This window comes from Aspergillus neoniger (genome assembly GCF_003184625.1).
Source record: "Aspergillus neoniger CBS 115656 unplaced genomic scaffold BO87scaffold_18, whole genome shotgun sequence".
In the NCBI taxonomy this organism is placed as follows: Eukaryota; Fungi; Ascomycota; class Eurotiomycetes; order Eurotiales; family Aspergillaceae; genus Aspergillus; species Aspergillus neoniger.
This window is the reverse complement of record NW_020291146.1, coordinates 451,090-462,576: the sequence shown is the minus strand read 5'-3', so window position 1 is coordinate 462,576 and position 11,487 is coordinate 451,090. Positions and strand designations below refer to the sequence as shown.

The 11,487-nt window shown below is 51.1% G+C and overlaps 5 protein-coding genes across 5 annotated transcripts; 3 read left to right on the top strand and 2 right to left on the bottom strand.

Moving 5' to 3' along the window:
* The first annotated feature begins 690 nt into the window (after positions 1-690).
* On the top strand, positions 691-2,374 carry BO87DRAFT_335679 (NAD(P)/FAD-dependent oxidoreductase). Its single transcript, XM_025620504.1, has 4 exons — positions 691-1,002; positions 1,056-1,345; positions 1,417-2,005; positions 2,084-2,374. Exons 1-4 carry the CDS (start codon positions 738-740, stop codon positions 2,329-2,331), a joined length of 1,392 nt encoding a protein of 463 aa, XP_025479275.1. The 5' UTR covers positions 691-737; the 3' UTR covers positions 2,332-2,374.
* Positions 2,375-2,467: 93 nt separating this feature from the next.
* Positions 2,468-4,587, bottom strand: BO87DRAFT_416382 (Zn(II)2Cys6 transcription factor domain-containing protein; the record flags this gene model as incomplete). The annotated part of the gene is made up of 4 exons (XM_025626751.1): positions 4,432-4,587; positions 3,735-4,382; positions 3,468-3,686; positions 2,468-3,401 (listed from the first exon to the last, which is right to left on the bottom strand). Exons 1-4 carry the CDS (start codon positions 4,548-4,550, stop codon positions 2,468-2,470), a joined length of 1,920 nt encoding a protein of 639 aa, XP_025479274.1. The 5' UTR covers positions 4,551-4,587.
* Positions 4,588-4,813: 226 nt separating this feature from the next.
* BO87DRAFT_377044 (zinc-binding alcohol dehydrogenase family protein) lies at positions 4,814-5,971 on the top strand. Its single transcript, XM_025623454.1, has one exon. The coding sequence runs from the start codon at positions 4,870-4,872 to the stop codon at positions 5,902-5,904; it is 1,035 nt and encodes a 344-aa protein (XP_025479273.1). The 5' UTR covers positions 4,814-4,869; the 3' UTR covers positions 5,905-5,971.
* Positions 5,972-6,704: 733 nt separating this feature from the next.
* Positions 6,705-8,529, top strand: met2 (homoserine O-acetyltransferase). Its single transcript, XM_025629458.1, has 3 exons — positions 6,705-6,895; positions 6,960-7,350; positions 7,403-8,529. The coding sequence occupies exons 1-3, from the start codon at positions 6,862-6,864 to the stop codon at positions 8,436-8,438; spliced, it is 1,461 nt and encodes a 486-aa protein (XP_025479272.1). The 5' UTR covers positions 6,705-6,861; the 3' UTR covers positions 8,439-8,529.
* A 1,031-nt stretch (positions 8,530-9,560) lies between these two features.
* BO87DRAFT_416379 (uncharacterized protein) lies at positions 9,561-10,704 on the bottom strand (the record flags this gene model as incomplete). The annotated part of the gene is made up of 4 exons (XM_025626750.1): positions 10,560-10,704; positions 10,176-10,509; positions 9,991-10,114; positions 9,561-9,905 (listed from the first exon to the last, which is right to left on the bottom strand). The coding sequence occupies exons 1-4, from the start codon at positions 10,633-10,635 to the stop codon at positions 9,561-9,563; spliced, it is 879 nt and encodes a 292-aa protein (XP_025479271.1). The 5' UTR covers positions 10,636-10,704.
* Between the last annotated feature and the right edge of the window lie 783 nt (positions 10,705-11,487).

Below are 11,487 nucleotides of genomic sequence, written 5' to 3'. Positions count from 1 at the left end.
GGAACCTTGAATATATTTACCTTATACCTCGAACATGATACTAGTATAAGATGGAACTTCGATGGGAGAGTTCCGTAAAGCTCAAGCTCAGGCCAGATGTAGTTATCAGATTATCAACAGCCTCCGCATTCGTTAATCCAGCATATTAACAGCCAAGAGATAGATAAGCGGAGTGCACGCCCGAGATGACGCTTCATGATAATGATGTTTCATCCGGAGCGACCTGATAAGACGTAGGTGGCTGATACAAGGCGAGCCTAACAATAAGCATTGGACGGACATTTACAGGGGAGAGCTTCTGAGTGGCCAGCCTGGTGTATTGGACATGGTTCTCAGCCCGCTCTTCCCTAGGTAAACAATTCCGGCAATTCTTCACGAAGTTCTCCCGATTATATCCCGTCTTCTAGAAGACTATCACCCACATAGAACCACATACTATTAACTAGAGTCCACCCTTTTTGAACTACACATCTCCGACAACGGCCGATAGTCACCCCAACTAATGGACCCCAAGCCGAACTCCGAAGATAAAGCAGATAAGATCAGGGGCTAGGCCGTTATCCACCTACTACTAATCAACCCCATCTACTACGTTGGGGCGGGATAAACGGCTAAAACGTTGGGCGATCGACTCATGTATATATTGCGGTGAGAGCCGACTGAACATGATTGTAGTAAACATCTCTCAGACTCACACTTAATCTTCGAATACCACTCACTGTAGACATACTATCACCATGGGCTCCACCACAACAAATACCATGCTTCCCCCCAATAACCCCATCACTCCCTTCTGGCGCACCCAACTCGACCCGCTCGATGACATCCGGAGCACCCCCGACCTGCCCCCGCAAAGCGACATCGTCATCATCGGCGGCGGCTACTCGGGCGTCACGCTAGCTTACTATCTCCTCAAACAGCTCGCTGAGCAGGGTGACAAGACTACCACTATTACGCTGCTCGAAGCGAGGCAGATTTGCTCGGGCGCGACGGGTCGAAATGGTATGCCCTTATCCATGAGTATGAGATAAACGATGTTAACCTTGAAAGTGAAGGCGGCCATCTCCGCCCCGACATTTACGGTCACATTCCCACCTACATTGAGCGCTCTGGACTAGAAGCGGGTCTGGAGATCGCCGAGTTCGAATACGCGCATATCCAAGCGCTGAAAGATCTTCTCCGCGAGGAGAACATCGACTGCGATCTGAATATCACCCGGAACATGAACGTGTATTTGGATGAAGAGTCGGCAGAGAAAGCCAAGCTCGCGTATGAGATGTTGCAGGCGAGGGGGGTCAAGTTGGCTGAGGACTTGCATTATACGGGGAAAAGGGATGCAGAGGTGGTGAGTATCTATCCTCTTTCACCTATCACTTACTTTTCGATTAAATGGGAGGGGTATTGACAGAAATACAGATATCAGGCGCCCACAACGCCAAAGCCTGCATCTCCTACACATCAGGCACACTCTGGCCCTACAAATTCATTCTCGGCCTACTAAGCAAAATCATCAAATCCCCGCAATTAAATGTCCAAACCCACACCCCAGTGACATCTATCACTACAGAAGACAACATCCACACAATCTCCACCCCGCGCGGCTCTCTCCGCGCCGGCAAAATCGTCTACGCGACGAACGCTTACACGGCCGGCTTACTCCCCGAGTATTCGGCAAACATCATCCCCTGCAAGGGAATATGCTGCCATATCACGGTTCCCGAGGGAGAGGGCAAGAAACCCGCACCGTTCCTCCCTTACTCGTATGCAATTGGGTACGGATCCGACGTTGTCGGCGGGGGCAGTTATCTGATTTCCAGACCGGATGGAAGTATTATTGTGGGTGGTGCGCAAGCGACGTTTAAGGATAAGCGGGAGGAATGGTATGGTGTTGTGGATGATACGACGCTGATTGGGTCTGCGAAGAATTACTATGATGGGTACATGCAGCGGACGTTTAGGGGGTGGGAGGATAGTGGGGCGTATGTGAAGGAGATTTGGACAGGTGGTGAGTATCCCATCCTTTGGTTCTTTTGTATCTGCTTTTTAGTTTTGAGAGAATGACTTGTGCTGACTCTGGTAACAGTTATGGGCTACTCGGCCGACTCGCATCCGCATATCGGTGAAGTCCCCAATAAACCCGGGCAGTATGTCTGTGCTGGGTTTAATGGCCATGGAATGCCGGTGATTCTGCTGTCCGCCAAGGGACTGGCGGAGATGATTCAGAAGGGGAAGAAGTTCGAGGAGACGGGCATGCCACGGTTGTTTAAGACGAGTGTGGAGAGGATGGAGAATGCGAGGAATGGGCCGGAGGGGGGAGATATTCTTGCATAGGATCCTGATATACAGTTGATGTTTACGTTGACGTATCACTGAGATGTCTATATAGCTGATATATAATGACTATCCTCTAATATCCGAGAGAAGCATACACACTGCATGAACCAATCCAACCACCACAAAATATAAATCAATGCACCATCGAATTCAAAAACTCCGACAACCAATCATGATCATACCCAACGCCCAAACCCCCCATCTCCTGCACCTGTCCATGTCCATGTCCATGTCCATGTCCCTGACCCAGCCCATTAGCACTACTACCATCCTGCACCCCCCGCCCCTGCTCCACCCCACCCCCATCATCCCGACCCCCAAAAACACCCCCCCACTTCAACCTAACCGACTCATACTTCCCAATCGAATAAAAAAACACATCTTCATCCTCATCCTCGCCCTGCGCCTCGAGTCTCGCCAACGCAGCCGCCTGACCCAAATTCCCAATCAACCGATCCATCACTTCCATCAAATCAACCGTTTGCCTGACTACCCCTCGGTCCCAGGCCGTGTCATCATCCAGCGTAGAGAGCCGATACAGGGCTGCTAAATGCCGCACGAGCTGCGAGAAGATCGGGAAGGGAAAGCCTGCGTATTCGGCTGGTGGGATCGCGAGGAAGGTGGTGAGCCAGGTGGATGTGGCGGAGAGGCATGCGTGGAGGGATTCGAGGTGGTGGAGCTGGTTGGTAGTGGTACTAAGGCTAGGGGGTTGTTTTAGGAGGGCGGACTCGTGGATGGCGAGGTGTGTGTTGGAGTGGTGGAGGTGGAGGATTCGGGAGCGTTGGGAATTGGGGGAGAGTTTACTTTGGGTTTGGTGGAGGTGGGTGGTGATGGTGCGGGTGTAGATTGAGAGGGGTGGGATGAAGGATGGGAGGTTGGTGTGGTAGGGGTCTGTGGTTCTGGTTGTTGTGGTGGTGTTGATTCTCTCGTTGATGAGTTGGAAGCGTGCTTGTTGGGCGAGGATCTCGTCGTTCAGACATTCTGGGTGTTCGAGGAGATGGTGTAGGCATTCGTCCATGTGGGGGGTCCAGCGGAGGGGGTCGCTTTTCTCGAGGAAGAGGGAAATGCTGGGAGCGAGTTAGCAGTGGGTTTATTATACTAAGTAGTAGTTGGGATGGGGGGAGATGGTGTACCTGGAGGTTAAGAGGAAACAGCCCAGCACGGCGCGTCTCTCGTCCATTGTTCGGGCTGGTGGTGGGGAGGGATCCTCGTCTGGGTGCGTTTGGAGTATACTCAGTAGTGATGGTTTGTCTCCGCCGGGGGCTTGGTTGAGCATGAGGTCGAAGACTACGGCTGTGGCGAATTGGCTGTAGATGGTCATGTTGAGTTTCTTGAATATTTGTTGATTGGACCTGTGGCTGTTAGTACCATAGGGGCATCAAGGAGAAGGGTGATCGTACCAGGCTATATATACCAGGAGACCTAAGAGAAAGTCGAGATCGCGACCGTAGCAGTCATGAACCATGCGCTGAGCTACAGTATCTCGGATTCTATCGCATAGTGTACGTCGCTGACTCGGGCTCTTCGACGTGACTGCCATGATGCATAGCCAGAGGAACGGCCGGTAACTACGGAGATGCTGTGCTGTTGTTCCTGGTGGGAAGTATACGAATGGCAGATATGGCAACTTCTGAGTGACAAACATGCTCAGATACTCTTCAGCCTGAGACCGGGTCGGCTCTGCTGTACTCGCATTTGGCATCTGTCCTCCACTATTCGACTCATATCGGGAGGAGGTAGCTCCAACTTGGGCAAAGTGATTAAGGAACCCGCAGTCGATGGATTTCTCCGCCGTTGAGACAGTCCGAGTAACCTTGGTCTGGGACCGTGGCGGTGGTGGATGATGATGGCCTTCATCCGGCTCTCGTCGCAGCTCCTCAATCAGCTCAGCATAATCCCCCGCATTGCTAGAAGACTGCGCGCGAAGCAGCGTCACCAAATCATCGAGCTTCTTCTCCAACCGTCCCGTCTTGGACAGCGAGGACTTGCGTGCATTCTGCCGTCGATGGAAAGCCGATGGCCGACATTCTTTATTCAGGCGCTGACACCTGCCAGTACCGTCAGACTCGAACTATCTCAGTGCACTGTAAGACAGACCTTTGGCATCGCCCGCCCCCTTTGGGTAGGATGCATTTGCATTTAGACTGCGAGCAATTCATGCAGGCGCGGCCGTACGGGGCTGGGGCGAGATCATACTGGGTGGGGGGCTGATCCATGGCGACAAGCGGACTTGAGCATAAATCATGACACAAGATGCAAAGAGGGTCGGATTTCCGTTAGATTTGGGCGGCAATGCCGTAGGATTTAAGAGTCGCAAACCCCGTCGGGGTGTAAGCACCGAAGGATTTGCCATCGGACATTACGGCGTTATCACCGTACCCTAATCCGAGATGCCGTTGGAGTGCTTGGCGAGGGTGGTATATAGATCGCAGGCCGGGATCAGCGGATTGTCCATTATATCTTCACAAGTATTCTCTTGCAAATAGATACTGGAGGCATTTTAAGTTCTACACCGTCAATTATTGACTCACCATAATGACCCCAACCAATACCGCCGCCTGGATCAAGTCCGAAAAGGCCTACCCTCTGGAAATCGATAGCGCTCCATACACCCATCCTGGAGAGAACGAACTCGTCATTAAGAATCACAGCATCGGACTCAACCTCGTCGACTATGCTCGTCAAGACCTTGGCTCCGCCCTCTTCGCCTGGACACCCTATCCCGCTATCATGGGCAGCGACGTCGCCGGCGAAGTAGTGGAAGTCGGACCAGGCCCTGTTTCCTCCCGATTCAAGCCCGGAGACCGGGTCCTCGGTCTAACAGGCGAACTGAAAAGCACGCGTTCCTCCAAAGGTGCCTTCCAGAACTACGTTGTGCTCCACGCACACATGACCTCCCCCATCCCATCCGATCTATCTTACGCCGACGCGGCCGGAATCCCCCTCGGAATATCAACCGCCGCATGTGGCCTCTTCCAGAAAGACTACCTCGCGCTGCAGCATCCCACCGCTCCCCCAGCCCCATCAACAGGCCAAACCGTCCTCATCTGGAGCGGATCATCCAGTGTCGGCAGCAACGCTATCCAACTTGCCGTGGCGGCGGGGTATGAAGTGATTACGACAGCTTCGCCGCGGAACTACGACTTTCTCAAGTCTCTTGGTGCGAGCCACGTCTTTGACTACAAGTCGGAGACGGTAGTCGAGGATATCATTGCTGCATTTAGGGGGAAGTCTAGTGCTGGAGCGTTGGCTATTGGGCCGGAGTCACCTGAAAAGTGTGGTCAGATTGTGGCGAGGGTCGAAGGGAGGAAGTTTGTTGCGTTGGTGAGTCCACCGTCTGGACCGCTGGCGGATGGGGTCGAGTCGAAGTTCGTCTTTGGTGGTGATTTGGCTGAGAATGAGGTTGGGCCTGCTATCTTTGTGGATTTCTTGCCGGCCGCGTTGAAGGAGGGGAGCTTTGTTAGTGCGCCTAAGGTGGAGGTGGTGAGTAAGGGATTGGAGTCGTTGCAGGGAGCGTTGGATGTTTTGAAGAAGGGAGTTTCGGCGAAGAAGTTGGTCGTTTCGCTGTAGGTGGGTGTGTGGTGATTATGGGTTGGCTTTGTGATTTAATGATTGTCTTATTTTTAGCGGATTGTAGACTTTGTCTATGCGTTGTTTTGTACTAATACTATTGATCGTGGCTAAGCGTCGCACCAGTTATCAAAAAGCGAGATCCAGTAGGCCTGTTATAGGTGTGGAATGTTTTGGAGATGACATGAAATCATGATGTTTTATCTGAGGCATAATCAGAATCATATACTTGACTAATATCAATTTGTGTGGATATCGTTATGAGCGGGGTGTCAGAGCGTTGCTAGTTTGATAACCTAAACATCGTATCAATGAAATAATGTAATTGTTCAAATATTTCAAATAAGTAAAGACCCGAGGAATGTGATGTCAAAGGTCACGGTCCTTTGATATTTTCCACCAAATACATACTCGGCCCGATAGCCAGGGAAGGGGTCTAGACTGAATAAAGCTTTCCACCATGGACCGGTACATTTCGTATTCGCTAAGACGATACTGAAGCGAATACTGAATACAGCTACGCCATCATCTCTTAGATTTACTCGCTGAAGTGCTCGCTCTGTTGTTATCGACCACTTATTTTATTGGTGGTGTACAGTATACATGACGATGCTTGGAGAGCCCGGGATCGGAGAGACACAGAAATGCCGGGAAGCGGGACCGGGGGCGGATCATCGGTGGAACCTAAATCCGTAGACTCAATCCTGCCTCAGGATGAATGTAAGACATGTGATTGGCCCGTGATGGCGTATGAGTCAAGGCCGGAAAACTCCCCGGGGGACCAGCGATCGCCATCATCTTGCGTTTCCCGCCCTTTTTTTCCTTTTAACTTTCCCTCCTGTTCATTTTTGTGTCTACTGCTTCATCTTGCTTCTCTCCCTCTCTCATAGTTTTTAAACTTCGTCCTGCTACTTGTTCTGCATCCATACGTCCGTCAACCACAAGCGTCCGTCCAGTATGGTCGCCCAAGCTGCCGCCCCCGGGCAATTCCGTCAGTTTCCCCCCCTCTACCCCTCCCCCGCCTTTCCAAAATGAACAGTTACTAAATCCCGTAGAGAGGGCTGATTCCCAACCCGAAAACCCTTACTCGGCCCTCATCACCGATCAATCGTTCGTCATCATTCCTTCTTTCACCCTTGAGTCTGGTGTTACCTTGCACAACGTTCCCGTGGCCTACACGACGAGAGGTCAACTCTCCCCCGAACGTGACAATGCATTGGTGATCTGTCATGCTCTCAGTGGTAGTGCGGATGTCGCGGACTGGTGGGGTCCCCTGCTTGGTGGTCCCGGTCAAGCTTTCGATACATCGCGCTTCTTCGTCGTCTGCTTGAACAGTCTGGGTAGTCCGTACGGAAGTGCTAGCGCTGTGACCTACAAGGATGGCGATCCATCCAAGGGCTTGTACGGTCCTGAGTTCCCTCTCACCACCGTCCGTGATGATGTAAAGTGAGTTTTCTTCTCATGCCTCATGGTGTAACAGCGTGCTAACAACGCATAGGATTCACAAGATGGTACTGGATGACATGGGCATCCGTCAAATTGCAGCCGTGGTGGGTGGCTCCATGGGTGGTATGCTTACTCTTGAGTACGCCTACTTTGGCAAGGACTATGTTCGCGCAATCGTTCCGATCGCCACCTCTCCTCGTCATTCGGCGTGGTGTATCAGCTGGGGTGAAGCCCAACGGCAAAGCATCTACAGTGATCCCAAGTATGAGGATGGCTACTACCCGTTTGACGATCCCCCGGCCACCGGTCTGGGTGCGGCGCGCATGTCCGCCCTCCTCACCTACCGTAGCCGCAACTCTTTCGAGTCTCGCTTTGGCAGAAACGTGCCCGATCCCTCCAAGCGGCAGACCATCAATGGTCAGGAAAGGTCGCCCACTCCCCCGAACGAGCACTGGGCTATCCACAACGATGGACACAAGAGTGGGCGCAGCTCGCCCGGGCCGCAGTCCGACGTCCAACACTCTGAAGTTCAGTTCCAAGACCCTCAGTTCTCCGGTGCCAAAACCTTCAGCAAGACCATCGAGACCAACGGTTCCCAGAAGCGGCTCCCCACCTACTTCTCTGCTCAGTCGTACCTTCGGTACCAGGGCGAGAAGTTCGTGAAGCGTTTCGATGCCAACTGCTACATCGCCATCACCCGCAAGTTGGACACGCACGATGTGTCCCGACACCGGGCCAGTCCTTCCGCGGAGAACCCCGTCCGTGAAGCCCTGTCTCAGATTGAGCAGCCAGCTCTGGTTCTAGGTATCGAATCCGATGGACTGTTCACTTTTGATGAACAGAAGGAGATCGCTGCCGGCATTCCGGACTCCCGCCTGAAGCGGATCGAGAGTCCCGAAGGTCACGATGCCTTCCTCCTCCAGTTCGAACAGGTCAACCGCTACATCCTCGAGTTCTTCCGCGAAGTGCTGCCAGATATCATGTCCAAGGCACCCGCCGAAGGAGTCGAGGCTGTGGACGGAGTCAACAAGCTAACCAAGAGCAGCACCTTCGGCGAAGCGGAAGTGGAAGATATCACCGCGTGGTAAACTGACCCCCAGAGTCCTATTAGATTTGGCGCATTAGTTGCAGCCTTTTATACTGCCTGATGTACCGCGTGGGCATGCCCCGGCCTTTCTCTCGGCCAGAGAGGACGCGCCGGCGGCTTCGGACCCCGCCAGGCTCAGGCGCCTTGGGGAAGTAGCGGTGCGGTCTTGTGATTTATTATTCTTAGCCAGTCAGAGAGATGAGCATCCAACTGCCTCTCTCGTTTCCTCTACACAGGTAAGGCTGTAAAAGAAGCATCCAACTGCTCTCCATCAGATAAGCCCTCACCGAGTGTTCTTTGCACACGTCAAGACACCGAGGGTGGTGGGCGACCTTCATAAGAAAAGTGTTCGATCGTACATAGATTCGTTATGGTAAATAGAATTTTTGTCTTCATTTCTTCTATTGTCATAGCACTGGCCAACCGTTACATACAGTGCCTAGCGGTGTGGCCTTGTAATTAAGTCTCGTATTCAAACACTGATGACTTTGCAAACACAACTCTGAATTCGAACCACATGACACCGCCATCACACCATCATCCTCGCAAAGATCTTTCATCTTCTATCTGATTCGATTCCCAATCCGCCCAGCAACCCATTGTTACACCAGGAACCAACGCCAACACCAGCTGCAGCTCTGCTCCGCATATGATACCCGCCCTCGGGCCTCACCAGTTTGGGACGCACCTGAATGCCCTCCTGAGGTCATTGCGGGGAACCACCAGACAGCGAATATGACGTGGTCGGCGCAGCGAAAACGCCATGAATTCGGATATGCTTTCGGGAATTAATTACAAGGCAGAGAGAGGAGCTGGAGCTGGGCTGCTTGCAGGAATTGAAGCGAAATGCGGAGTGCAGATGGGGAAAGTCTGCGTGCAAAACTCTGAAGCCGGTTATTAGACTAGGTTTGAAGTTCGACGGGTAGAGGCGGGTTGGAGATGTGATGTATCATTTTGACCTGCGCTTTGGCGCTGCTGTGCGTGTGTATGTGTGTATTATACAGTACGGGGTTGGCGTGCAGGATGGAAGGGTAATGTGCCATCATGATTTTTTTTTGGTAGCTTTGGTGTTATTCTTCCAATGGGTTTGCTACGGTAAGATAGTTCTATTCTTTATTAGGATTTATATGTGTCGGACAACACCAACCTTTGCATTCCCGCTCATGAGATATCGAAGTAATTTTGAGAGGGCATGCATGGCTTCAAGCCAGTCTTTCCTTAGAGATAAATTATAGCCTCTCGAGAATCTCAAGTGGAATACCTCGTTCTCTGAACTACCCTTGGAATGTACCTTGGCCATCTGAGTGGTCGTGAACAGCCCACGTGAAATATAGATACTAGACCCATAGAGACCTAGAATGAATACTTCTTGGTCTTGATGGTCTAGGCTGACATTTGCAGCGAGCTGTCCCAGCATGATACTCATATTTTCGGCTAAAAAGTCATGGGAGGTCTGCCCTTCCAGCCACTTCATAGATGTTAGGATTGTGGCCATCAAGAGGCGGGGAATATACATATACAAGGGAAGAAGCTGTCAGGGGATCAACACATACACCAACATAAGACATTATCGGTACAGACCGTCCTTGTGACTGGACTACAACTGCACCCTCGGGTCTCGAAGCATATCGTTTACCGCCAATCACATACCTTTTCTTAAGGCCGGATACAGGAAAGCTAGTTCAAGGCACTGAGAACAAAGTCGAAGGATAGAAATGCAGATGAAAAAAAAGCTTACTGAAGTTCCGGGCGATTCTCCGCAAGGTCTTCGAGATTATCGTAAATAGTCTGCATCAAAATCTTCAACATCATACCCTGAAATTGGAGAAACTGCGGTGCTCTCCCAGGGGTTTCCCAGTTTTGCCTCGGTAGTGTGACTTTCTCGTCCGGTTTCAAAAATAATGGAATCTGCACTGGGTCGAGTTCGTCCAATTCAGCACGGTAACAGGAAAAGTGGTAGAAAAAGTCCTTAAACTCCGACTCTTTTTTCGGCCAAAAGCGAGTGCAGTTTGCTTTTGCGATATCATGATGCTTGAATACCCAAGGGATCAGCTTTTCTACATCGCTGCCGTCTGCAATCAGTTGTTAGTATATTATTTAAGCATCAGGTAGAGCTATATACTTTGGCATTTGACGTCCGCGTTGGTAGGAATCAGTCCATCAATATCAGTAACTTCTGAGTATATTGTTGCAGACATTTTGCTGGAGAATTGAAGAATGAATACCAGCCATAGCAGTCCATGCTAGGAAGTATCAGTGAAGACAAGTAGAGGCATGATTTACCTCACATATGTAAATGGCTGGATAATTACAAGTAGATAGTAGTCAAGTAATGTGATGTCACATGATCGCTCTGTTTTGTAGATTAGTCAAGCCAACCCGCGACCGTCAATCAGTATAGCAACAGCGAATCAATCATTGAGTGACGTTTATAGCATTATGTGCAAGGGCATTTTCAGTATCATATACAATAACTATTTCCTGACTCCGCCGCGTGAGCTCTAGCAAGCATTGTTGTAAACGCTGCTGACATTAACAAGAGAACCAGCTACGCTTAGCCCGATATGAAAATCAACTCGAGGCCTCTTGAAGGTGACACCGTCGCGAACACGCCATGAAACTGAACACATCAACAACCAAAGTTTGCTGCCTTTGCAATGTCACCCTGAATTACTTTGTGTCATACTTTGGGTCAACATTGTGGAGATGTCACAGCTTCCGGGACTTGAGTTACAGGCGAATGGGTCAATATGGAAATCCTTGACTTCGGGATACTGATTTCGTCTCATGCCATGATATCGATCATATTCAGGGTCCGACAGCGTCTCCGCATGGCTGCCGTATGACGGTGGTGGTAACTTAAGTACAGAACAGGGCGTTTCGATCGACTCTTCCCAGCAGGAAAGGCAGCGGAGAACTGCCTATCAGAAGTTGCTGCAGTCCCGCTAGGATTGCCCTATGTGATGGATCTCATTCTTGCTACCCGATCGGTCATTCCACGAAAACCTCGTACAGCCCCTTGATTCATCCCTTCTTTCCACTCCAACGGC